Here is a 26694-nt window from a genome sequence, read left to right as displayed (position 1 = left end):
AACCCTACTGATTCTCAATAAACTGTTCTCTGCTTAGAAGTAAGTAAATTTTCCTAGACTTCTGATGACATGAATACCCTTCAGAGTGTGTTGCTGTTTTCTTGCATTGACCAACACCACTGCAGATCACCAGAAACTTGGCAGATGACTCATCTGACAGAAACATGGAATATATTCTAAATAGAAGTCACTTTTAAATGAACTGGTTGAGTCTTATACTGCTGCAATAAATTTTCATGTCTTGATCATCCTCTAAAAAAGATAAAAGACTTTTAAATTTAATAAAAAATGCTAGGCATTGTTTTGGTAATCATTTGAACCATTATTCTTAACATTTAACATTTTTAATATTAAAAAATAATGCAATAATCCTAATTTTGAAACTAGCAACCTAATTATAATTAATATTTACGTATTTTTACAGTGTGGCAAAATATTATCAGTGTCTCAAGATTACTACACATTAATCTAAGATAAGAGTACAAAACAATGGTTTTGTCTTTTGTTTTTTTCCTTTTTGTGGAGAATGGGGTCTCACTATATGGCTCAGGCAGGTCTTGAATTCCCCAGCTCAAGCTATGCTCCCGCCTCGGCCTCCCTAAGAGTTGAGAGTACAGGCATGAACTACCGTGCCCAGCCAGCATATAAAACAATGTTTTAAAATTTTCCTTTAGAGGCCGGCGCAGTGGCTCACGCCTGTAATCCCAGCACTTTGGGAGGCCAAGGTGGGCGGATCACAAGATCAAGAGATCAAGACCATCCTGGCCAAGGCAGTGAAAGCCTGTCTCTACTAAAAATACAAAAATTGGCTGGGTGTGGTGGCGTGCGCCTGTAGTCCCAGTTACTTAGAAGGCTGGGGCAGGAGAATCACTTGAACCCGAGAGGCAGAGATTGCGGTGAGCCGAGATCACGCCACTGCACTCCAGCCTGTGCAACAGAGCGAGACTCCATCAAAAAAAAAAAAATTTTCCTTTGGAAATCCCAACCCTGATTTATTTGTAACAAAACATGCCTTCAGTTAGTTAAAAATATCCCAGGCTGGGCAACATAGGAAGACCCTATCTCTGCCAAAAAAAAAAAGAAAAGAAAAATTGCTGTACATGGTGGCATGCTCCTGTGATTTCAGCTACTCAGGAGGCTGAGGTAAGAGGATCATTTGAGCCCATGAGTTCAAGGTTACAGTAAGTCACTATCACCCTGGGCAACAGAGCCAGAGGGAGACCCTGTCTCAAAATAAATAATTAAATTAATATAATAGAAATAAAATTAAAATATCTACACAGGGAAAAATATGCCAAAACCCATCAGCAAAGACTGTTTTTGATTACTCTAGGGTGCTAACCCACTTAAATTCTAAACCACCATCCCTTAAACTTCTTTTTCTATTTCCTTTTTTTTTGCTTTAAATTCTTCTAAGGCTTACTCAAGCATGCAGTTTAGAGGTGCTTGTTTTGAAGAAATTAATCTTATGTTCATAAATGTAAACTAGTAACAGAGTATAAAACACTACAAGAAAAACTGTTAATTTTATTGGTATTACAGTATATTTTTAATACAAGCTAAATATAAACACAATTCTTACATATTCAGCCACTTATTCTGCAAAACAACATGACAAGATCAACCTTGAAGAGTTCATAAAAACCAAAATCCAGAAAATATCTTCCTCAACTCTAAGGACTCCATATACAAGTGCAAAAATTGCTGTTTGTCAATAATCACATTAAGTGTTGAGTTATTGACTGAGCAGTAAAAAACAATTTCTGACTTTTAAATTAAATAGCTCCAGATAAAAGCATGTTATTTTCCACATATGCTATCTTTGTATTCTGCACAGAGTTCCAAGGCAAAGATTGCTTCTGGCTTTATGAATTACCAGAGATGATGATTTGTGTGGCTGACTTATCACAGGTCTTTTACTCTTCCTTCCTGAGAGATCCTTAGCTTCTTTGGGAGGTGGCATATGAATTGGTTTCCACGGAATTGGATTATAAAAGGCTGGTTCTGGATAGGAATTTCCACTGTAAAAACCTAAAATTATTGAAAAATCAGATCAAAACAAGGAAAAACTTCTTGACATCAAAGAAGCCACTTAAAACTTCTAGAAAAATGTTAAAATGTCAAGTGGACAAATTATCACTAATAAGCCAATGTGATTTATTTAAAACTTAAACTCCTTGATATTTTCAAAGAAGTAACACTTTCCAAATACAGTAAATATTACAGTTAAAATTAAAACATAAATGATAATTCTAAGAATCCAAATAACATTAGTGTTAAAACCTATGTAAATGCAAACTCCTAGAAAATTTTTACTAAGAAATTAATTTTACAATCCTTAAATTGAACAAAACTTTCATTTTCTTAACTCAGTCTGGGAAACTACTGATTGTGTACTAGCTTCCTCTTGTCAGATACTGAAGTTTACAGAAAAACATTTATTTTTCATATGAAGTTATAGTAAATCAAGATTCTTGTTCAGAATCACAGAAATTCTGAATCAGTGTCAATAAGATTTCACAATATCACTGTAATTGTGTTATGAGTTATGGAGCATTCTTTTGCTAATGTATATGAAATGTTTAAAGTATTGTGATGTCTGACATCTAATAAGCACATTTGAAGGAAGAACATTTTACAAATCATCTCCACATCCTTCAGTCACTACTGGCACAAAAATTCCTTTATTTCATAATTTATAAAAATGATATCAGCATAAAGAATAAAGAAACTTAAGTACAACATTTGCAGACAAATATGCTGCTTGTTAGAATTAAACTCATTAAAAATGCCAAAAATTAATAAAACAATCCATTATTTTAGTAATTAACTTCTAGTCAATATGTTTAGTATTCCCACCTAAACTTTTAACTTTACTACTCAATTACTGGGTTAAAGCCACTGCTTATTACTCTTTTTTTCAAGCAAGAAACAAAAAGGAGCAGGCCATGCTCAGTAGCTAAAACAGATGACCTTCGTGACATATGAGAGAGGCCTAATCCTGACAGCAGGAATGTGTCTTTCAGACACTGGCAACCCACTTTGCATAGATATGTCAACACTCACTTCACCAAGATGGTCAAAACAAAGTCTGGAATATGTTCTATTGTGTGAACAAAACAGAATGGGAGTATTTTAATAATAAATCACTTAAACAAGTGAAGGCAGCTGTCAGCAAGGTATGAACTTCCAACATGAAGCACAAAGAAAAACATGCACTGCCCTTTATAATCAGACCAAGACTAAAGGCCAGTCGGTTTTGTGTCTGGTTCATGTGCTGTCTAGTATTCTACCTAACACAAAGAATGTGCCAAGGACATGGGAGGCTCTGCCTTAGAGAGAGTTAGAAAGAGAGGAGGCAAAACGACCCCTTAAAATATATCCTGATTAAGGCTTTATCATTGAAAAAGTATAAGAGAACATTATTTATTTCTTAATGTTAGGAATCATTACTTTAAAGCATAAGTTTGCAGTTTTGTAACTATTGCTTTTAAGAAATACAAATGTGGAGAATGACAGTACATTTGTAGCATCTCCATAGGAACATGGTATGTTTATAATATAATCTTCCAGAAAATAGTAATTTGAAAGAAAAATAATTTTTACACATTTCTATTTCTGTCAAAAAGAGTATAATATTTGCTTCTGCAAACCATATTTATGTAAGCCACACAACATAAAAACCAACCTGTAAGTTTTCCATTGGCATAACCATAGCTCTTTGCAGCTGGACGAGGTTTATGTTTCGCATTTTCTAACCATTCCTGAAACTTTTTTTCTGCTATTTCCTTTTTCTCCTGTAATTCAGCTTGCTGTTGTTTTTCTTTTTCCTTAAAATGACAAGACCAAAATATTTCCAGGGATATTCTGTAACTATATATTCCATTCAAATTCTACTGATTTTTTTTTTTTTCTCCAGTAGCTTCCTACCTCCAATGGCTTACTGGCCATAATACTGAATCATATTTTTATAATATGAGAATATTGAACATGATCAGGGATATACATTAAGGTGTCCAGCTCTGAAAAACAATAAGACATCAAACCCACAAAGAAAAAACTATTTGCTGTTTTCAAAGAATAGTAATTTATAAAATGGTAGTAAGACTTCCCATAAAGTGCATTGAAAAATATTCAAAAGGAATAACAGCAACAAGTTTTAAACTTGACTAAAATAATATCAACAGGCTTACTATTTCTCAACTTAAGAAAACTACAAATGCATATTCATTTTTGAAACTTAAACACAGCATAACAGGATAAACTGGGATAGCTTCACGCATTTATTTTATGCTAAGCTAGTGCCAATTTTCTATTAGATACTTTTTCTAAGATGTAGTTGACACATATGAACACCAAAGTTATGTATTCTAACTGGTCACTTTAATAAAAATACCTTTTCTTTCTTCTTCCTCTCACATTCTTCAGCATTTTTTTTCTTTAACCATTCTTCATATTTTTCTTTTGCTTTTTCTTGTAAGTATTCTTTCTCCAGTTCCTTTGCTGTTTTTTCTTCCATTTCTTTATTAATTTTTTGTTCTCTTTCTTTTCTTTTCTTAAATAAAAATAGATAAATGTTAATTGTAATACCAGTAATGATCCTCATCTAAGGAAAAACTGTTGTATCCAGCAATTTTCTAAACTAAAATAGACATGGTATCATGACAGCTGGCACAACATGGTTTATAAAAATATATAACATACCTGCAATTAACAGTTCAATGTCAGTCTCCCTGCTGAGCTATCAGTTTCATGAGGTCAGTGACAAAGATCTTGCTCACCAATATCCACTCAGAGCCTGGGGCAGTACTGAGTGAACAGCAGGTGTTTGATATGGTTTGGCTGTGTCTCCACCCAAATATCATCTTTGAGGGACCTGGTGGGAGGTAACTGAATCATAGGGGCAATTCTTTCCCATGCTGTTCTCACGATGGTGAATAAGTCTCATAAGATCTGATGGTTTTAAAAAAAGGAGTTCCCCCGCACAAGCTCTCTCTGTTTGCCTGCTGCCATCCATGTAAGACGTGACTTGCTCCTCCTTGCCTTCTGCCATGATTATGAGGCTTCCCCAGCCACACGGAATTGTAAGTCCAATTAAACTTCTTTCTTTTGTATATTTCCCAGTCTCAGGTATGTCTTTATCAGCAGCATGAAAACAGACTAATACAGTGTTCAATCAAAATTTGTTGAATAAATAACAGTGAATAAAAATTACAATCTGTTAGACTGTCTGAATCTTAGCATTTTTTAATGGATATTTACTCTCATTCTAAAACAGGGGCTATATATATATACACACACAATTTATATATATGTGTCAAAAAATCAAAATATATGTATATATACATATATTTATATAATATACATATACATATAAATTTTTATATATATAAATACACACATACACATATTTCCAGGACAGTTTGTCAGTATTAATATTTGCATAAATCTTTGCCATCGGTGAATTAAGAGAGGAGAAATGAATAATGCTCATTAAACACTGTATGTAAGGGCACATCCAGACAAATCTCTGGCTATATAATTCTTCCATAGACCAGAGGGTGGCAAACTAAGGACTGCCAGTCACATCTGGTCCACCATCCACCTGTATTCCTAAATGAAGTTTTATAGGAATGTGGCCACACTCATTTGTTTACATATTTATTGTTTATAGTTGCTTTTGCACTATCATAGCAAAGCTGAATGGCTGCAACAGAGATTGCAGGACCCCAAAAGTTTAAAATATTAATTAACTGGCCCTTTATAGAAAAAAAAATATTGATCCTTGATACAGATTATAACTCAGTATTTTTTCCTCCTTATTTAAAAGATAATCTGCCAACACAGCTAAATTCTAAATAACCAATGACATAGCTAGTCTTCTTTATCAAAGGTTTGGAAACAAATCTGCAAGGCATAAAAAGTATATGCAAAATAAATGCCATACATATCACCCAGGCAAATAATTATGAGCCAAGAAAAGAAATTTTTCCCTTGAAAGCAGCTAATAGAATACATTAATATAAGCAATTCAATTAAGACTCAACCAACAAACATCAGTTATAGACAAGGTATGTCTAGGGCTGTGCAGGAAAAGACAAGTCTTAAAAATCAAAGCTCAGGACGGGCGCGGTGGCTCATGCCTGTAATCCCAGCACTTTGGGAGGCCAAGGCAGGTGGAACACCTGAGGCCAGGAGTTCGAGCCCAGGCTGGCTAACATGGTGAAACCCCATCTCTACTAAAAATACAAAAAATTAGCTCGGCGTGGTGGCGCACGCCTATAATCTCAGCTACTTGGGAGGCTGAGGCAGGAGAATTGCTTGAACCCAGGAGGCGGAGGTTGCACTTAGCCGAGATCGTGCCATTGAACTCCAGCCTGGGAGACAGAGCATGACTCCATCTCAAAAAAAAAAAAAAAAAATCTCAAGTAATTCCCCCAAGTAGTATCAAAGCTGCTGTATTTCCTTCTTGCTGGGCAGCCAATAGCTGTGAAACAGAATCTTTTCATGCTGAGAACTCAATAGCCATTGGAACAATACTGGATTTTAACTACTTCAAACTGTCAGAAGATCTACAAATTGAAAAGGACCTTAGAGCATATCTTGCTTAATTTCCATGTGACTCATGACTGTCCTCCACAACTTTACCTACAAGGAATCAACCAGTTCTTACATTGTTTTTAATTATAGCAGCTGACATTTATTGAGTGCTAACTATGCCTGTTACCATTCTACGTACTTTATTTGTACACACTCTCAATTAATTCTTACAATAATGATGTGAGGTAGATACTATTATTATCCCATTTTACAAAGGAGGAAACTAAGGCACATGGAGGGTAATTTGCCTAAGGTCATAGAGACGGTGAGTGGCAGATCACTGCAGACATCATACAGAAATCAAAATGGGAGAATCCTAAAAACAATTTTATGCCAATAAATTCAATATTTTAAATGAAATGTCAAAATTCCTTAAAATATGTCACTTCCCAAAACTAATTTGAGAAAAAGTAGTGTCTGAATAATCCTCTACTTATAAAAACAATTCAAAATTTAAAACTTTCCTACAAAAATTCCAGTCACTGAAAGCTTCACTAGTAGATTCTATTACACAGTTAAAGATATTCCATATTTTAATATAAAATATTATTGTGGCATATCTTAATAGTATCAAATCCTAAAAAAATGATTTTAGAATATAGAGAAAAAGTAAACACATTAAAGCTCATTTTAAGAGTCCAGCATTATTCTGATATCAAAACCAGGCACGGAAATTACAAGGTAATATCAGAAACGTTCCATAGGAGTGTGGCTAGAAAAAAAAATATGTTATAAACATACATGTTATAAACATATGTATGTTACATACATGTTATAAACATATGTATGTTAATGTTATAGACATGTATGTTAATGTTATAAACGTATGTATGTTATATATAGTATATATAAAAAATATATATTATATATCAGGGACAAGGCAAGGTAACTGCCCTCATCAGTAAAAACATGAAATATTGAGAAATATATTAACAAAAGATAATACTGCTATACATTGAAAACTAAAAAACACTGCTGAGAGAAATTAAAGAAGACATAAATAACTGGAAAGAAAAACCATGTTTATAGATTTAAACTTTGATATTATTAAGATAGCAATTTTCTCCAAAATGATCTATGTATTTATATTTAGCAGAATCCCAATAGTGTCAAGCACTATTAGAACAGGCATTATTAGGGAAATTGATAAGCTGATTCTAAACTGTATATGGAAAGATGCAGGGCAACTAAAACAAGTTTGAAAAAGAATTAAAGACCTGGAGGATTTACACTATCTGATTTCAACAATAATAAAATCAGAACTATAAAACTATAGTAACAAGTTAGTGTGGTACTGCACAGGATATAAATCAATAGAATAGAATAGAATCCAGAAACAGACCTATAAATATATGGTCAACTGATTTTAGACAAAAGTGCCAAAGTACTTTAATAGGGAAAAGATTATCTTGTCAATATTGTTAGGACAATTGGATATCCACATGCAAATAAATGAATCTTGACGTTTAATGCATACCATACATTAAAATTAAACTGAAATAGACATATAGGTAAAGCTAAAGCTATAAAGCTTCTGGAAGGAAATAGTGGAGAGTATTTTTACCCTCTTATGGTGGGCAAACATTTCTTAAATAGAACGCAAAAAACCACCAACTATTTTAAAAACTGAAATACGGAAATTCATCAAAATTTAAAACTGTTCTTTAAAAAATACCATTAATCGCCGGGCGCGGTAGCTCACGCTTGTAATCCCAGCACTTTGGGAGGCCGAGGCAGGTGGATCACCTGAGGTTGGGAGCTCAAGACCAGCCTGACCAACATGGAGAAACCCCGTCTCTACGAAAAATACAAAATTAGCCGGGGTGGTGGCACATGCCTGTAATCCCAGCTACTCAGGAGGCTGAGGCAGGAGAATCGCTTGAACCCAGGAGGCGGAGGTTGCGGTGAGCCGAGATCGTGCCATTGCACTCCAGCCTGGGCAAGAGTGAAACTGTGTCTCAAAAAAAAAAAAAAAAAAAAAAAAAAAAAAAAAAATACCATTAATCAGTGCTTCTTCTTGTTAGTGAAAAAAAAAAAATACCATTAAGAAAAATTAAATGGGGAGTTCATAACCAGCCTGGCCAACATGGCAAAACTCATCTCTACTAAAAATACAAAAATCAGCCAGGTGTGGTGGTGCACTCCTATAATCCCAGCTACTCAGGAGGCTGAGGCTGGAGAATCACTTGTGCCTGGGAGGCAGAGGCGCAGTGAGCCAAGACCATGCCACTGTACTCCAGTCTGGGCAACCAGAGTGAGACTCTGACTCAAAAAAAAAAAAAAAAAAAAAAAAGAGAGAGAGAGAGAGAAGAGAGAGGAAGGGGAGGGGAGGGGAGGGAAATGGAAGGGAGGGAGGGGAGGGAAGATGGATGGATGGATGGAAGGAAGGAAGGAAGGAAGGGAAGGAAGGATTAAATGGGAAGAAATATTTGCATCACATATATCTGAAAAGGGACTTATAGTCTGAATATACAAAGAATTCTCATATAAGTCATACAACCCCTTCAAAAAATGGGCAAATGACTTAAATCAACACAACACAAAACAAGCCCACAACAAGAGATGTAGAAATGGTCAATATGTGTTATGGACTGAATTGTATTCCTGCCCCTCTCCCAAATTCCTGTGTTAAATCCCTAATCCCCAATGTGACTGTAATTGGAGACAGGATCTTTAAAGAGGTAATCAAGTTTAAATGAGGTCATAAGGGTAGGACCCTAATCCAACAGGACTGGTGTCCTTACAAGAAGAAGAAGAGACACCAGGGATATGTGTGCACAGAGAAAGCACTGTGGGGACATAAAAAGACAGCCGTGGAGAGAGGCCTCAGGAGAAACCAAACCTGCAGACGCCTTTATCTTGATTTCCAGTCTCCAGAACTGTGGGTAAAGATATATTTCTGTTGTTTAAACCACCCAATTTATGGTATTTTGTCATGAAAGCTCTAGAAGACTAATCCAATAAGCTTATGAAAATATGCTAAACATCATTAGATCTCAGGGCCATGAAAATTAAAACAATGGCATACCACTCCACACTCACTAGAAGGACTTAAAATGAAAAAGATTGGCCATACCAAATTTGTCAAAGATGTGGAACAATTGGAACTTTCTTATAACAGTAGTGGAGATGTAAAATGGTACAAGTACTTTAAACAAATGTTTGGCAATTTCTTGTAAGTTAAACACATAATTACCATATAGCCCAGTTATTTGGGTGGCATTCTCTTGGGTGGCATTCACCCAAGAGAAATGAAAACAAGTGTACACAAAAAGACTTGTACATGAGTGGTCACAGAATTTTATTCATAATATCCCAAACTGAAAAGTCAATTGTCCATCAACTAGTGAACAGATAAACAATTTCTATGAAATTGAATGAAACAGATAAACATACTCTATGAAATGTATTTCATAGAATACTATAGTCAGCAATAAAAAGGAATAAGACATGAAATAGGGTAAGTTTTAAAACAAAAGACCAACACAAAAGAGTATATATTCTATCATTCCATTTATATGAAATTATAGAAAAGGCAACTCTAATTTACAGGTACAGAAAGCAGATTAACGGTTTCCTTGGAGCTGAGGCTGGCTGGGGGCAGGGAGTGGGGGTGAATGCAAAGGGGCACAAGGGAACTTTCTGGGGTGATGAAAATGTTCTATATTTTTACTGGTGCTGGTTACATGGGTACCTAAATTTGCCAAAGTCATCAAATTTAAAATAGTTGTATTTTATTGTATGCAAACTATAGCTCAAGAGAATTAATTCTGAAAAAAAATCAGACAGACTTCTGTAGGATTTAAACTACAGAAGAGTGAACAGAATGCCTTTAGTTAGCAAGAGGAGGACACAGCAGGCACTCAGAGTAGTCACTACTACTGAGAGAGGAAGCAGCCACTAACTGGCTTCAGATTTTCTGGCATGTTAGTTCTACACCACACAGAGCACAACAATAAATCTTCCTTCTTTAAAGACGCTGCACTGAGAGAACCTTTGTTTCACACAACTAAAGGAAACTAATATAACAATTGGCTACTTTAAGTTTCTGGATTTCTATTTTGCTTTATCCAATAGTGCTTTGCATATAGTAAAAGCTGAGTAAATATTTGTTGAAAGCATGAATAATGTGATAACAGTGTTATCAATCAGACACCTTGTTGATCTGAATTAATGTCTTACATTAGAAAATCAGTTGTGTTTTGAGAATTAGAAAGTGTTTTATTTTTAAATGATTTTTTAAAACATTAAAAGTAAAAGCCCTTATATAAAATATGTGATAACACTGTCATAAACACTTCCAGAAAATAAATTACCACGGTAACACAAATGTTAGGAGTACCAGATGAGATAGAACATTTATTTTAAAAGCACTTAAGAATTTACAGTCATATTATAAGAAACTAGCTTTGCTAATGAATGCATAAATTCTTTTTGTCTGATTTTTTGATAGAACACAGTGAAAATGACTTAGAGAAAATAGCAGCCACAGATACAGCTAAAATGTGAATGAAGCTGGAGGCAGCTGAAGACCACACACCATGAAATGTAAACAGAGGAGAAAAAAGCTAGATGCCAGACAGGAAGAGAAGAACCAGAAGAGCAGTCTTTACAAATAGAGGTAAATGTAACTATGTCTGAAAGAAGAAATCTGATAGGTCTTAAAGAAAAAAAAAAATTTAGAATAATCAATTATTCCTTAACATGAACAAAAGTTCTGCAGAACAGGTAAATATAACTTCTCAGTTTTATTTTTAAATAATTCTCAACATTACGGAATTTTGCCTTCAATAACTAGTGATTCATGTCAGGGCAAGCCACTTCCCTCCAAAAGAAATAATTTTTTTTCTTCAAATAATTGGATTAGGTCTACTGCCACTAATTAAAACAGTGAATATATTGTCTCCCAGCAGTATCTCACATTCTTAGACAAACAACAACTAGGTTTGACTGGCATGGTAAAATTAGCTTAATGGAGTTAGAAGATAAGAGGGACTTTTAGAGGAAAGAGCAAACTATTCTGCATGTATAAAATAATTGTGTTTTATAGTTACAAATTTCAAAAAGATACTACCCAAACTTTTATAACAGTCACAGAGACTTATTTTTGAATTTATTCACAAAGATCTCTTTCGTGTTATATCATGGGATGAAGCAACCTTTTTTAAAAAACCAAAGTAATTGACTTCTAAACAAATATGGTTATAACACACACATACATCTAACCAATTTCCTTCTTGTAATACTCGGATGAAGAAGGTTATATCATCTTCAATTTACTGAAATTATTTACATAGTACTCTTATTAACACCACTGGGCATTAGATCAACAATAAAAAGTTAGAATTAAAATTTAAAATATTGTCCTGCAATTTAAACATTTTCCAAATCTGTAAGATTGGATTACAATAATAAAAGCAATACCATTCTAAATATGTAAAAATCACAACAGAAGGCAAATTGGCCACAGAATAAGTATTTTTAGAATTTCTAATATGTGTGATGTATACAAGAATATATTAAAATTAAAAGGAAAAAATGCATCCATTCAATGAACATCTTCACTCAACTATTTTTGTACATTTATTATGTGCAGGTACTCATCTAGCTCCTGGCAAACTGAACAAAAGAGGCAAAAATCCCTGCCCTTATGTAGCTTACAATCCAGTATAAGAAGTAAACAATAAATTGAAAGATGTAATGGAAAGAGATCACAAACCGGGAAGTAGTAATTGTAAAGAAAAGGAGGAGACAATTAGGAACAACAGAAGAATTCTAATTAAGCCTTGGTGTCCGAGAAGACAGCTGAATGAAACAGAGAAATGGCAGAATGGTTTTATGAAGGAGGAATGGGCAAAATGGGTTGTTTTAGATTTGCAGACTTGGAGGCACTTGCCATAAGGATTCAGAAGGTCAGGCCTAGAGATACAGACTTGGTGACTTCCTGCAGGCAAATATTAGTGCAAGCCACAGGAGGGAAAAAGGAGAAAAGTAGAGGGCAAAGGGCAGAAGACAGAGACTTGATAAATGTCTACCAGGATAGAAAAATAAAAGAAGCCAGAGAAGAAAGACTCTAAGAGAAATATTTTTTAAAACCTAGGTAATGAAGTGTAATACGAAGAAAGATTTTGCGAAAGAGATACCAACGTGTGTATGCATTTTTCCCTCCTTACCTCCTCATTCTTTTTCTGAACCCATTCTTTGTGCTTTTCTTCAGCAATTATCTTTCTTTTTTCACGTTCTTCCATTTCTTTTCTTTTTTCTAGTTGTTGATTTAATTCCTGTGGATTTTATTTAGACAAAAGGCAACATTTAATAGAAGTACACAAATAATGTATATTTTAAAAGTCTGAGGTTATTAACTAAATTAAACAAGAATATAGTCTCCTTTATACAGTATATGCCACTAGTGGCAATAACTTACTTAAGTAACCAGTTTATGATGAAAAAAAGCATTGGTAAAAGTATAAGTCATTTTTTAGAAATGTGCAAATAATTGCTTGGCAGCAAAACACTAGTTTCCTAGACTAAACTTCAGCTAAATTACCCTCATTGAAATCAACTTTCCCACACATAAATTTTGGCATCACTCTAAGCTACTGGCAGAAGCTCAAGAGAACGGCAACCTTTTTTTTTTTTTTTTTTTTTTTTTTTTTTAGTTATAAGAAGCTTCTGGATTTCTGATGAAAGATAAAGCATAGGAATTAAATAATCCCTATATTAAAAATTTAATTCAGAGTTACACAAAAGAAATACAAAGAAACCATTCAATTTTCCTTAGGGAAAAAAAGAACCCAGAGTTTTCTTCACTGATTTTATAGCTGCTAAAGTGTAAAACAAAACCACATTCATATCCCAGATTATTTAACTGCCTTGCTGTCACTCGAATCTACACGTTTGGGCATTTCCTCAGGAAAAAGAATGTGAAAGGTATGGCCAAATAAAACTACAAGTTGAATGCCACCACTCTGTCACTCATCAGTTAAATTACTCCATTGGTTGAGAATGCTGTTCAAACTAGACTTCACTAGGGCTCCACAACCATAATTACTGGTTATTTTTCTTCTCTGTCTTTAGATACTAATAGTCAGATACCTTACGTATCTTCTATTGGTCTCCACTCTCCTCCCCAGGCCCCTGTTTCCCAAAGACCTACCTACCTGGGCATGGATGGTAGTGGGAAAGACAATTTTCCAACCCTCAGACTAATTCCAGTGTCTTAAATGAAGATAAAACTTGACACCAAGAACATCTCTTTTGCATTTTAAACAACTGGTCACAGGAAATCTGTCTTCCATAACCTCTCATCCTAAAATTCTGCTGCATAGAAGATAGCTACCCTCACTCAGGAAGTCTTCCAACTTTTAAACACTATACCCCTAAAAGCAAATATCCATCTTTATTTTAAGGATTTTTCATCACTTCAGCAACTATTGTTCTTTGATTACTTACTCAGTATACTTTTATGGTACAGCTACTATGAACCTAGCAAGAACTGATATAAAGATGAAATCCCAGAAGTCTCTGATCTAATGTGATTCTCTATACACCAAAGAAGTAAGTGCTACATTGTGAGTTATTGCATATTATAAAAGTTCAGAGAAAGGAAGGGAAGATGAGGAGAAACATCTTCCCTTCCCCCTAGCCTAGTACACCAGGCTAGTAAGAAATGAGCACCATATGAGGAATAGTGAAAAGATGGCTTCAAAAGGAGAGAGACTGAGAGGTGGGAGGGGTTAGAAAATTTAAGTGTGGTACTAGCTAGGTGGGGAAGGTCTTTTGAGACAGGCAAAGTAAAGTGAATGTTATGAAACAAGAATACCTGGCAAAAGGGAAAATTCAGAGCTCTTAATGACAAAGGCTGAAGATTGCATTTGAAGGGATGAGAACTATTCTGAGGAAGACTGAGTTTGCCATAGTATATGGATTATAAGAAAAAGAAGGTCTGGGCCTCTGGGCCAGGCACAGTGGCTCATGCCAGTAATCCCAGCACTCTGGGAAGCTGAAGCAGGTGGATCACTTGAGGTCAAGGGTTTGAGACCAGCCTGGGCAATACGGTAAAACCCTGTCTCTACTAAAAATACAAAAATTAGCCAGGTGTGGTGGCAGGCACCTGTAATCCTAGCTACTAGGGAGGCTGAGGCAGGAGCATTGCTTGAATCTGGGAGGTGGAGGTTTCAGTGAGCCGAAATCACGCCACTGTACTCCAGCCTGGATGACAAAGTGAGACTCCATCTCAAAAAAAAAAAAAAAAAAGAAAAGGAGAAGACGGTTTGGACTTATGTCAGGAAACAAAAGGGGGGAAAAATTATGCATATATATATATATATATACACACACATGTACACAAATACGTGTGTATATATGTATGTCTATATATGTATATATACAAATATATAAATATGAAAGACATTAATTGATTAATTGGCTAGATATAGACCTGACAACTATATATCAAAACTTTTCCAAAATAGTCCTAAATTTTATTTTCAAGAAAAGTAATTATTGGCTGGGCGCGGTGGCTCAAGCCTGTAATCCCAGCACTTTGGGAGGCCAAGACGGGCGGATCACGAGGTGAGGAGATCGAGACCATCCCGGCTAACACGGTGAAACCCCGTCTCTACTAAAAAATACAAAAAAAACTAGCCAGGCGAGGTGGCGGGCGCCTGTAGTCCCAGCTACTCAGGAGGCTGAGGCAGGAGAATGGCGTAAACCAGGGAGGCGGAGCTTGCAGTGAGCTGAGATCTGGCCACTGCACTCCAGCCTGGGCGATGGAGCGAGACTCCGTCTCAAAAAAAAAAAAAAAAAAAAAAAAAGTAATTATTTAAATGTATAAAGACATGATTTACTATATATTTATGTGCCTTTTTAAGATTCTTCATTTAACTAAACTAAAAAGTCAGAAAAAAATAAGCCCTGTACTCCTATTTGATGGTTAACAAATTTTAGTTAAAGTTGATTGAGGGGTTAAAGAAAAAGGGTCAAAATGTACCTAGAAAATGCTACCAATAACCCAAACAGTGTTCAAATCTCAGGATGTCTGTTCAAGTAATTTGCCAAACCAGAATATACATCATATTTTGAGACAGAACCCTCCCTTCCAAGGCTGGCCCTACTTAGAATTTCCCACCCTGAATGACTCCATGTTTACCACAAAGGCCAATCTCCTTCTGGACACAGCTGGAGTCTTCCTTCAAAAGGTCCCTACATGGTCTTCTGGTATATCACTGAATTTCAACAGGATTAGAGATAGCTATTAATATTTTCTCATGGAATACAACACTTGATTATGGAAAACCAAAATCCAAAGAAGATCTTAAACATGCATTTGTATTTCAATAGATTTTGCCTACTTTCAAATAATTTTTTACCACTGAAGGTAATATTAGAAAAACTGACAGTTTTGAGTTTCTCCAACAGCTCTATATCCTACCCTATTCCTTCATTAAGGACTGATGAATAAAATGGGGAAAGGCAAGATGGTTTAAAAAAAGAAAAAAGAAGGCACCAGGACTATTCACAAACTAGGTAATTTTTATAATTTACAACTGATTATAATAATATGTTAAAGCAAATATTAAAAATTAGAATCAGCCAAAGACCATAGGGAACTTGGAGCAGTTGGCTAAAGGATTATTTTTAATAATTAAAGAGTAAACAAAAATTAAATGACCTACAAAACCAATATACTAGTTTTTCATAATGCTTGGTAACTGATTCAATGTTTACCATATTTATCATCTCAACGAAAGTTACAAATGTATAACATTCTGTAAGTGGGTAATTTTTATGAATTAAAATAATTTAACCTGAGTCCCACAGAGATGTCTGAAACAAACCTAAATGTCTGATGCTCAAATCAAATTTATGAGTGTGGATGATCTTTTTAATGATTAAACTATCCTATAAATGTTCTCTTAAATCTTAAAGGAAGAAAATTAGAAAACCAGAGTTCATTAAAAAATAAATACTAAGTCTGACTCACTTATTTCTAAAATACATCTTGATATTATGGGAAAAGCATTTAAATGGAAGTCAAAGAATTAGGTCCCAGTCCCAGTTCTGCCACGAATGAAGCCTTGGCAAAATTACGTTTCTGCCTTTCATGCTTTTTAGTTTTAATAGGGATGTGAGATGACTATTCCTTATGGTTAAAAATTTGATATGGTTTATAAACAAATTAGGGAACACAGTAAATAAAGACAGAAAAATAAGGAAAACATGAGATAAAAACAAAATAAAGGAAAAGGCAGTGAAAGAATGTGAATAACACAAAAGCTCAACATGAGTTTACAGCAAGCTTAGTTGGCCTATATGTTAGGATATCCCTGGCATAACTGATACATAAGAGTCATGCTAAAATGGAATCACTTCAGAGTTAAGTAATAAAGTAGCCATAACAAATGTCAAACTACTAAATACATAAAAAGGTTTTAATCTTTCAGTCAAATTACAAATAATTATACCCTGCTACATGCTTATCATTGTGGTAGGGTTTATATTTATTATTTTAATCTTTTCTCAAAACAAATCTTCATAGCAGTTATTATGATCTCCTTTCACATATAATAACTTTATTGAGTGCTTTGTACATATCCTAATGTTCATTTAGTCCTCATAACAACACTATGATGTAAATACTATTCTCCCCCTTTCACTGATAAGGAAATTGAGACACAGAAAGGTTAAGGATTTGCTCAAAGTCCAAATTTTCAATGCAGGAAGTATGGCTCAAGAATTTACACTTTTAAACCAGGCACCGTGGCTCACACCTGTAACCCCAGCACTTTAGGAGGTGTCGCTAGAGCCCAGGAGTTAGAGGCCAGCCTGGGCAACGTGGCAAAACCCCCCTCTCTAAAAAACAATAACAAAAACAAAAATTAGCCAGGCGTGGTAGTGTGTGCCTACAGTCCCAGCTACTCAGGAAGCTGAGGTGGAAGAGGAGGGGAGGTCAAAGCTGCAGTGAGCTGTGATCGCGCCACTATATACCAGCATGGGTGACAGAGTGAGACCCTATCTCAAAAAAACAAAACAAAACCCAGAATTTACACTTTTAACTACTCCACTATTGCCTCTCTAACATCTGGCTTATAGATGAAGAAACTGAGGCTCAGAGAAGTTAATTAACTTTTCTAATGTCACAGAATTAGAATGGCAAGGCTAAACTTTCAGCCTTGTTCTGTGCGACTACCAAGCCCAGGCTTTCTTACTATCTCTGAAATTTGATTAACTTTTCTCTGTATACTGACTAAAAATGACTTGAAGTGACCCGCCTTTTCTTAATATAGCAAGTAACTTCTTGTGAGACTACAGATAAAGCCCAAAACCAGAAATTGAACTTTGTTCTACCATTAACTCACTGGATCAGTATTTTCCAAATTGTAAGTTTAAAACCAATTTAATGAATTATGACCAGCCTTTTGAAAAAAGAACACCAGGTTTTGCACAAAATTAAGATGCTATTTCACATACATATGTATAAATACATATATATAGATATATATGTAGGTACGTGTTTTTATAACGTAAAAAAATAGAGTGCTCACTGTGAACAAATATTCTTAAAAGCTACTAACTAAATAATGGAATTAGTCACTGAGGTAAGAGAAGTAAGTCTGGGAATTCAAAAATACACCCTAATTCTGAAAATAAATGAAAAAGCTTTAAGAAGGCTATGAATAGTAATGATATAAATAACAATACAAATAAAAACAAAGCCAGGCATCTTTATACTTTGTTACACTTAATCCTCACAAAACCCCTGTGACACAGGTATTATTTTATTCCTCTTAAGCAGATGAGAAAATGGAAACATAAAAGTTTAAATAACTTGCTTACACCCAGCAAATAAAAAGAACCAGGTTTTTATTATTCTTGCCTAACATCAACCGTAAGGTCTTTCTCAAGCCCTGTGTACTGCCAAGAGGAAATAAGTGCCACTCTCACAGCGCCCTTTTCCAGGAATAAATTTGTAATCTAGAATACAAAGTGTCATACAATAGGAAAATAGCAGAATGTACTAGTTTTCATAATCATTTGAATTATGCCAAGCCTCTGAAACATGTGACTGCCTGCCTGGTTAGAAACTTATCAAATAATAACTGGTTTCAAAACTAACAGAAAGGTTATTCTAAGGAAGATTATGAAGCTTTTGTTCCCATGATTTTGTGTGTGTGTGTGTGTGTGTTTTTTTTTTTTTTTCGACGGAGTTTCACTCTTGTTGTCCAGGCTGGAGTGCAATGGTGTGATCTCGGCTCACCGCAACCTCCGCCTCCTGGATTCAAGCGATTCTCCTGCCTCAGCCTCCCGAGTAGCTGGGATTACAGGCATGCACCACCATGCCCAGATAATTTTGTATTTTTAGTAGAGATGGTTTCTCCATGTTGGTCAGGCTGGTCTCAAACTCCCAACCTCAGGTGATCCACCTGCCTTGGCCTCCCAAAGTGCTGGGATTACAGGTGTGAGCCACCATGCCTGGCCAATTCCCAGGATTTTTTTTAGCAACAGTTACTAATAGACTGAAATATCCAACAAGAGTGAACCAGTTAACTATATTTTAACAAATATGTAATACATTATAAATACATTTTAAAATGTATTTTATTAAATATTAGAGAGCCATTTTAAAATGTTATAAAAATGTTTAATGATAGAGAAAAATAATTTTATCCTGTTTCATTAAAAACAAGAAGTGTCCCTCATCATCCAAATCTATTTGGCTTCAGTGTTTGGATAGGAAGAATTCAGATAGTGAGTCTGGGATAGTGAGTTTAGGGGATGCCAATTTATTCAAATCTATTTGGTTGCCATGTTCTGAAACAGTAAGAGTTCAAAAAAATACATCTAAAACTATTTGTTTTTTGAGTTCATATAGCAAAAGTTCAAAAGAGACTCAAGCATGGAAATGTCCAAAAGTGAGGGAGGCACAGAGAAACTGAAACACCCTGAAAGACTAGCAAGCAGTTTCCCATCGCCCAGCACACAGGGCAGATGCTCACTGAGTGACACACGGTGGGATGGGGTGGGCAGGGAGGGGCAGGTAGATTCCTGCCTCTATTTTGTTTCAGTAAAGTTAAAAATTTTACTGAGCATATACAGCTGAATTTACCTTAGTTAAATGTACATATGTTGATGCTCCAGTGTATGTAGACATACAACATATATATACATTTGTACATATTTATTTCAAAATAATTTACATTGAAAATCTGGAAAGCTATGTCATAATACTAACAATGATTATCTTCAGACAGTGAAATTAGAGGAGATTTTAATTTTCTTAATTATGCTTAGCTGTATTTTCCAAACGCTCTAACAATGAACATATTTCTATTATTATATTATAACTTAGTTATTAAATGTGATATAGTAAACTAACATACATGCAAAGACTTTGCTTTCAGGAATAATAACATTAACATTTTAATTTACAACTGCAGCTCTACTTTGTGAGCTCACAGATTAAATAAAAAGAACACTGTCTAGTTTTACCTCCAGAGCTTTCTGTTGCAGCCGGTCACGTTCTTCTTTTTCTTTGCCAATAAACCACACCTCCCATGGTGTCAGGCGGCTTTCTGGTAAGCACACCTGTTTCTGTTGTTCTTGGTTATCTTCTGATTCAACCTCAGTGCTACAAAAGAGAGGCTACTATAGTACTTGTGCAAGAACCTCTTTTGCTTCCTAGTCCAAATCACTTAACTATACAGTAAAAGCAAAATTTAATACTGCATTTACAATACTGTGATTTTTACAAACATACACGAATTATACATAAGCATACATTTAAGAAATCATGAAAAGAAATTCTAATATTTGAATTAGTTTATCCAACAAACTGCCTTTGAATTCCTTCATTTCTTTTTTTTTTTTTTTTTTTTTTTTTGAGACGGAGTCTCACGCTGTTGCCCAGGCTGGAGTGCAGTGGCGCGATCTCGGCTCACTGCAAGCTCCGCCTCCCGGGTTCCCGCCATTCTCCTGCCTCAGCCTCCTGAGTAGCTGGGACTACAGGCGCCCGCCACCGCGCCCGGCTAATTTTTTTGTATTTTTAGTAGAGACGGGGTTTCACTGTGGTCTCGATCTCCTGACCTTGTGATCCGCCCGCCTCGGCCTCCCAAAGTGCTGGAATTACAGGCTTGAGCCACCGCGCCCGGCCGAATTCCTTCATTTCTAAAACCACATTATTTAAAACCCCATCGGGATAATCCACACCCTATCCATTTGCCTCAATGCCAACACTTTTTTATTTCTAAAAATCTTACCTGGATAACTAATTACTCATTACAACATATAATCCTAAGCAGATCCTGAAGCGGGCTCTTCCCTTTCCCTCCCTTAAGTAGTTTAGGAAAAAAAGATTATGTAGTACACATAAAGAGAATGATAAAGCAAACATGTTAACAATTAGGGACTGTGGGTAAAGGGTAAATGAAAGTTCTTTATATCATTTCACCTTTTTTATAAGTTTGAAATTGTTTTGAAATAAGAAGCCACAAAACATTCTTTAACATTTTGGTTGAATCCCTTTTGCCAATCCTTAGATAGGGTGTATATGACTCTCCAGTCTGGTTACCTCCTACCACAGTCTCCATCTCCACCATACACCTCTGTCAGTCTGTCTCTTCTGGGTATAAGGAAAAATAACAACTCAGGGTAAAGAGAAGAGGGGCAGGGAAATAACTACATACATAAATAAAGAACACAAGGACTTGGCCAGATCCACAAACCTCATGAAACTTAGAAAAAGCTTAACCATCAAGCCATAGAAAGCAAGGTTGTTCAGGACATAAGGTAGCTCTAAAGACTAGTTTTATAGACTCAGTTCTTCGTCTCTTTCACATTCCTGCTTCTAGCAACCAATTGCTTCACCCACTGCTTTGCACAACTTTTCTACTTCATAGATTCAGCTTACTCATTATATTCTGCTACTATTATTTCTTAATTCATTCATGCCCTTATGGAATTTGTATTCTAGTGGGAAAGAGACACTGTTGATATGTTATTTCTCACATAAGTCTTTCCTTCTCAGTCTCGCAGAAGGAACCCATCTGCCCCCACTGTAGTGCAGTTTCAACTACCACTACATGATGATGCCTAGATCAAGAATTCCAGGCCAGATCGTCATCTTGAGTTCCAGATCTTGATTTCCAACTACGTGATACATAACTCAACTTAAATATCAATCAGTTGAAAACAAATCTAATCATCCTCTACCATCCACCCACCACCCTTCCCACCAAGAAAGGTACTCCTCTTACAATCCTACATCAGTGAATGGTATCACCCTCCAGCCAGTTACTCAAGCCAGAAGCCCTAGCTCTCTGAGTCCACCTGCTCCTTGTCAACATCTAGACCGCCCACCTCCCATACCCACATGATCACCTAGTCATGTTCATTCCTCTTTCCATTTTTGAAAGCCATTCTTGTTTCCTCCAACCTTACAACCACCATCCGGACAAAACTGGCCTCCCTTTCTCCCTTTCAAACGATTATCCACACCTTTTGCCAGATTCATCCCTCAAATGTATCCTTCTATCATATCACTCTTCATCTTAAAGTTCTTCAATGGCATCTTTACCCATAGGATAAAATCCAAATTCCTTAGCCTGACACCCGTGAATCGGCCCTTTGCCTAACTTCCAGCCTCTTCTTTCACCAATAGCTGATCCAGACTCTACATTTCACTTACTAGGAACTCCTGCAGGTTGATGAATGTGCCACACCCCATGCCCTGTAACTTTCACTTAAATCTGAAATTCCTTTCTTCCACCTCCGCATAGGGTCAGATTAAGAGCTTAGATTTGGGCGTAAAACAGCCTGGGGTGAAATCCTATCTGCTTCTTCCTAGCTACGTACATTTAAAAAAAAACTTCTTTAAGCTTCTGTTTTCTTGTCTACAAAATGGAGATGACAGTTGTGGCTGGCTCCCTTACAGGTAGTATTGCATGAAACTATCCATGCTAAAGCACTTAATATAGTTCCAGGCACTCACTAAGCACTTAGTAAGTCATTTACTATTATTACTATGACGAACTCCTACTGTCCCTTCAAAATTCAACTCCAGCACTGCCAGTAAAACTCTTGGGCTTCCTGTCACTTGTTCATCTCTGCCACAGGCCACGAGTTCCTTAAAGAAAACATATCTTAACTCATTTTTTTTAATTTCAAGAGCCTGGCTTTACGGTCTAGAATATAGTAGTGTCCTAGGAAACATTTGTTGAAAGACAATCAGATCAGTGGGTTTTTCTTTTAAGAAATGACACTTTAAATGTTAAATTTTCTGCCTTAATATTTGTAACAAATGTGTTCAAACTGCGTGGTGCACACACTACAGCTCTACTTATAATCAAGAAAGGCTTGACAAGCGGCTATCTGTGAACAAGATATTAATTACAGCATGGTTTTCCTAATGGATAGTGGTAGAAAAACCAGGATAAAGCTGAATAGATAAACAGCAAGCCCAGAGCACATTATAAAATATTCCAGAAAAACGCTTCTCATTATCTTCTCTGAAGCTAACTTTGAGCTTAATCTCAGTTCTGACCAATACCCTTGAAGGTCAATGCATCTTCTAAACATGGCACTATTTATACCAAAAATACCTTGAGGTAATATCCATTATGTGCAGCTGATGCTTGAGTCTAGCTCAAAGAAGCCTTACCCGATTCGTTTTGCCAGTCAGATCAATGTGGCAGGTGAGGCATGGAGAAAAGGCATAAAATCCCACACAGCTCTAGGTTGCTGTCTGCTCCACAGAATACTCGCAGCTCAGAATAATGAAAGGGCTATGACTAGGTTGCCTGCTCTCTTCATCCTGTCACCCACAAGCTGTCCAGGGCACCAAACAGAGGTCAGCATAGTAAGGAGGAGGAATGAGGAAATTTTCTAAACACCTACCTTTCCTGAAAGGAAGTGCTAAGTTTCTAAAGCATTTGACAATGATCATTGCATGTATCTGTTCTTTAGGAAGTGGGAAATGGGCATGCAGTCAGCACATTTATTGAGCACCTAATAAGCGTCTGATACTTGCCACACACAACGCTTGATAACTTCAGCACTCTCTTTTCAAACCCACGTCCCAGCTACTCCTTTGATTCAAAGGGACTGAAATGTGATAAGGAAGGGAACCTTAGCCCTATGGTGCTAACCAGTTGATTCTGGCTTTGCGTAAGTGAGACATACATACATCTGCCTCCTCCCCTGGCAGGCTCCATTTAGTCAGGGCTTTGGCTCTTGGAAACTAATGCAAGGTTTCAGTAGCTGAGCGATAGTTCTGATGGTCATTTATTCTGCAGGTCACTAACTTTGTGTCCAGATTGCTTAGTCCAGTTGATTATGCTCAGAAAGTATTTCCCAAAGCCTTCAAATTTACTTTAAATACCTTTGAGACCCATTCAGTCCTGAAGAATACCTACAAAGGCCCAGAGGAAAACTGATTACTGAAACCCTAACTCCACCATTAAATTTTACTATCAAGTTGATCAGAGGAGGCCTGTTTCTTGTTGCTACAACCAGCCTGGATGAGTGGCTTACTTGGTTACTCTTTCTGATCTCCATTCCCACCAATGTAGTTACTTTCACTTCTCATCCGTAACTAATTCACTCCTGTAACCATGTATATGGGTTACTTCATACGGGTTCCATATTCCATTCACTCATGCTAGATATGAACACCCTATACTGAAGGGGGTATCTTGCTATTTACACATAAAGCATGGGTTCTCTGGCCTGTATTTCTCAGACCTCCTGTACTGTGCCTTCTTACACAGCCTGACAATCAGAAACTTGTAAATGATTTCCGAAGAAAACGCAGTAAGTCTATCCCAGAATGGAGCTGCATTACTGGGCCCGTCTCAGAAATATTCCTACAGGGATAGGCCCTTTGTTCCATTTCTATATACTCAGTACTAGGCACGCAGTTTAGGAAAGAGAACATCATCGGTCTATCTTCGTAGTAGACCCAGGTCTGCTAATAACTAGGGGCACGCCTTTGAGTCACTTTTAGCATTCTGAGCCATGGTTTTATTATCTGTAAAGTAAGTGGACTGATTTAGGATTCAATTCCATGAGAGTAGAGACCAGTATCTTGTTTATGGTTTCCAGTACCTAGACTAATATGTGGCACACAATGTTTGCTGAGTAAATAACAGTAGAAATAAACAAATTAAAGTAGTTTTAATAACCCCATCGATCCTAACATTCTTTGATACAATGACATCCATTCCTCTGTGCGTACTCAGATCCTATCTAACCACGTCGCCACATGCTGAGGTTGACATTGCTAATCTCTGTGCTTCAGCACTCTGTGTTATAAAAAGTGACCTGTTTACTACAACCTCCCTCACTAGCCATCAGTATGTTTTCAGAATAACCAACCACAGGTACTACTAAGGTGCAGTAAACCACGTTCTGGTGTTCAGGTTTGGGATAAGAGTTCTGGAGTTCACAATCTGGCTTTTAAGGATTCATAGAACGCTTGAAATGGTAGCAAAGTTTTGTGTGTTTGAGACTATGTGAGTTTTTCTGGGAAGTGAGACCGCAACAATCACATGTCAGGAAAAAAGGATTAAGAGCCGTAGGAAATCTACCGTCATTTGCAAGAATTTGCACAGGGCTCTTTATGTGCAAAAAAACCAAAAAACAAAAAACACGGCACCTCAGTCTGCAAGTGCCTGCTCTGCCTTTGGGTCGGAGGGCAGGAGGGTGTTAGAAGGGGGTACTTAAGAGGGTCTAAGGAATCTTGAAAAAGGCTGAATCTGCCGGGCAGTCTCGGGTTTACCTGGCGCACTCCTGTAACTCCATTCCTCTCAGACTCGTCACTTTGGCCTCTGAATCATGGGCATCTTCATCCACGTCTTCCTCATCCTCCCGGTCACCGTCGTCCTCGTCAAACTGGAAGCTCTGGTGGCCAAGGGGAGACAACAGTGACCTGGTGGAATTGCTGCAGCTCAGCGGCAGCGGCGGCGACGGCGAGCGCACCACCTCCAACCCCTGCCCACGAGCGCCCGTCATAGGGACGGAGAAGGAACCCGAGGAGGGCCGTGACCTGGGTCTGCAGTCACCCGTGAAACCAGCGTAGGAAGAAGGAGAAGTAGGCCCCCAGCGCCCCGCCGCCCACATCTGGCCCGCCAAGTTCAAACTGGCAGAGCCGCGGCGGGGACGCGTTTTCCCAGCAGGCACTGCGCGCGCCAGACCAGCCAATCCCGGCCGGCACAGACCCTGCGTTGCCATGGCGACGCGTGGAGGCCGGGAGGGCTTTGTCTGGGCCTGCAGAGCTTGCCTTCCTCCGCCCCGGCCTCTCTTGGCCAGCCTTTCCGCCTCTGTAGCAGGAAGGTGCCTGCTGTTTGCAAGCTTGTTTAGCACGGTACCTCCCCACGCCACGGGCGGGGTCCTGGCTCCCTACCGACAACTTTGAGGGCCTGTCCCTTGTTTGCCGTGGTGTTGCAGTTCATTTGGTACATGAAATATGTTACCTGTCACTGAATCAGGGAAAGTAGCAGAAACCAAAACTACCCCCTATATAAGGGGTCAGAATTATGAGCATCGGTCTGATTTCTTTCAGCACAAGCCGATATATTTTGAGGAGAGGGGAGCGAACTAGATCCAAGTTTACAGGTGTATTCCAGAACGCACTTTTAGGACAGTCTTTGCGTGTTTGGTAGCACTTCGTTTGCCTGGCACGTTAAGGGACATAATTTGTCTACACGTATGAATTTTTGACGTCTTCGAAGCCTCTAGTGTACGGTAGGGTCTGCGTAAAGCACAAGGGATAGATTATTAAAAGTCTCTCCCTTAAGTTCCTCATCCTTTTGTGGCGAAAAATCACCTCAGTAAATATGCTGATGTGCATTTTATATGGGATCTTAGGGTCACTCGGGAATGGGGATAAAGGTAGTAAAGGAGAGGTGGATGCTTTATTCATGCTGACAAAACTGTACATTTGTAAATAAATAGGGTTTTTGTCCAGTTCATAATGTATATTACCGGTAGAAATATCAAATGAAAACTGACCATGGCTACCACAGCACACAAAACTCTTTAGGGACCACAGTGATACAAAACTCTTTGACGAAATCTAGATCTACAAAATTTAACACA

At 37.1% G+C, this 26694-nt stretch overlaps 1 protein-coding gene across 1 annotated transcript; it reads right to left on the bottom strand.

The window, feature by feature from the left end:
• Positions 1-1507: 1507 nt before the first annotated feature.
• On the bottom strand, positions 1508-26384 carry CCDC34 (coiled-coil domain containing 34). Its single transcript, XM_050755439.1, has 6 exons — positions 25376-26384; positions 20092-20230; positions 12774-12881; positions 4397-4555; positions 3689-3830; positions 1508-2031 (listed from the first exon to the last, which is right to left on the bottom strand). Exons 1-6 carry the CDS (start codon positions 25825-25827, stop codon positions 1817-1819), a joined length of 1215 nt encoding a protein of 404 aa, XP_050611396.1. The 5' UTR covers positions 25828-26384; the 3' UTR covers positions 1508-1816.
• Positions 26385-26694: the final 310 nt, after the last annotated feature.

The sequence above is a fragment of the Macaca thibetana genome, chromosome 14 (assembly GCF_024542745.1).
Source record: "Macaca thibetana thibetana isolate TM-01 chromosome 14, ASM2454274v1, whole genome shotgun sequence".
NCBI classification, from domain to species: Eukaryota; Metazoa; Chordata; class Mammalia; order Primates; family Cercopithecidae; genus Macaca; species Macaca thibetana.
This window is presented reverse-complemented; position numbering and strand designations above follow the sequence as displayed.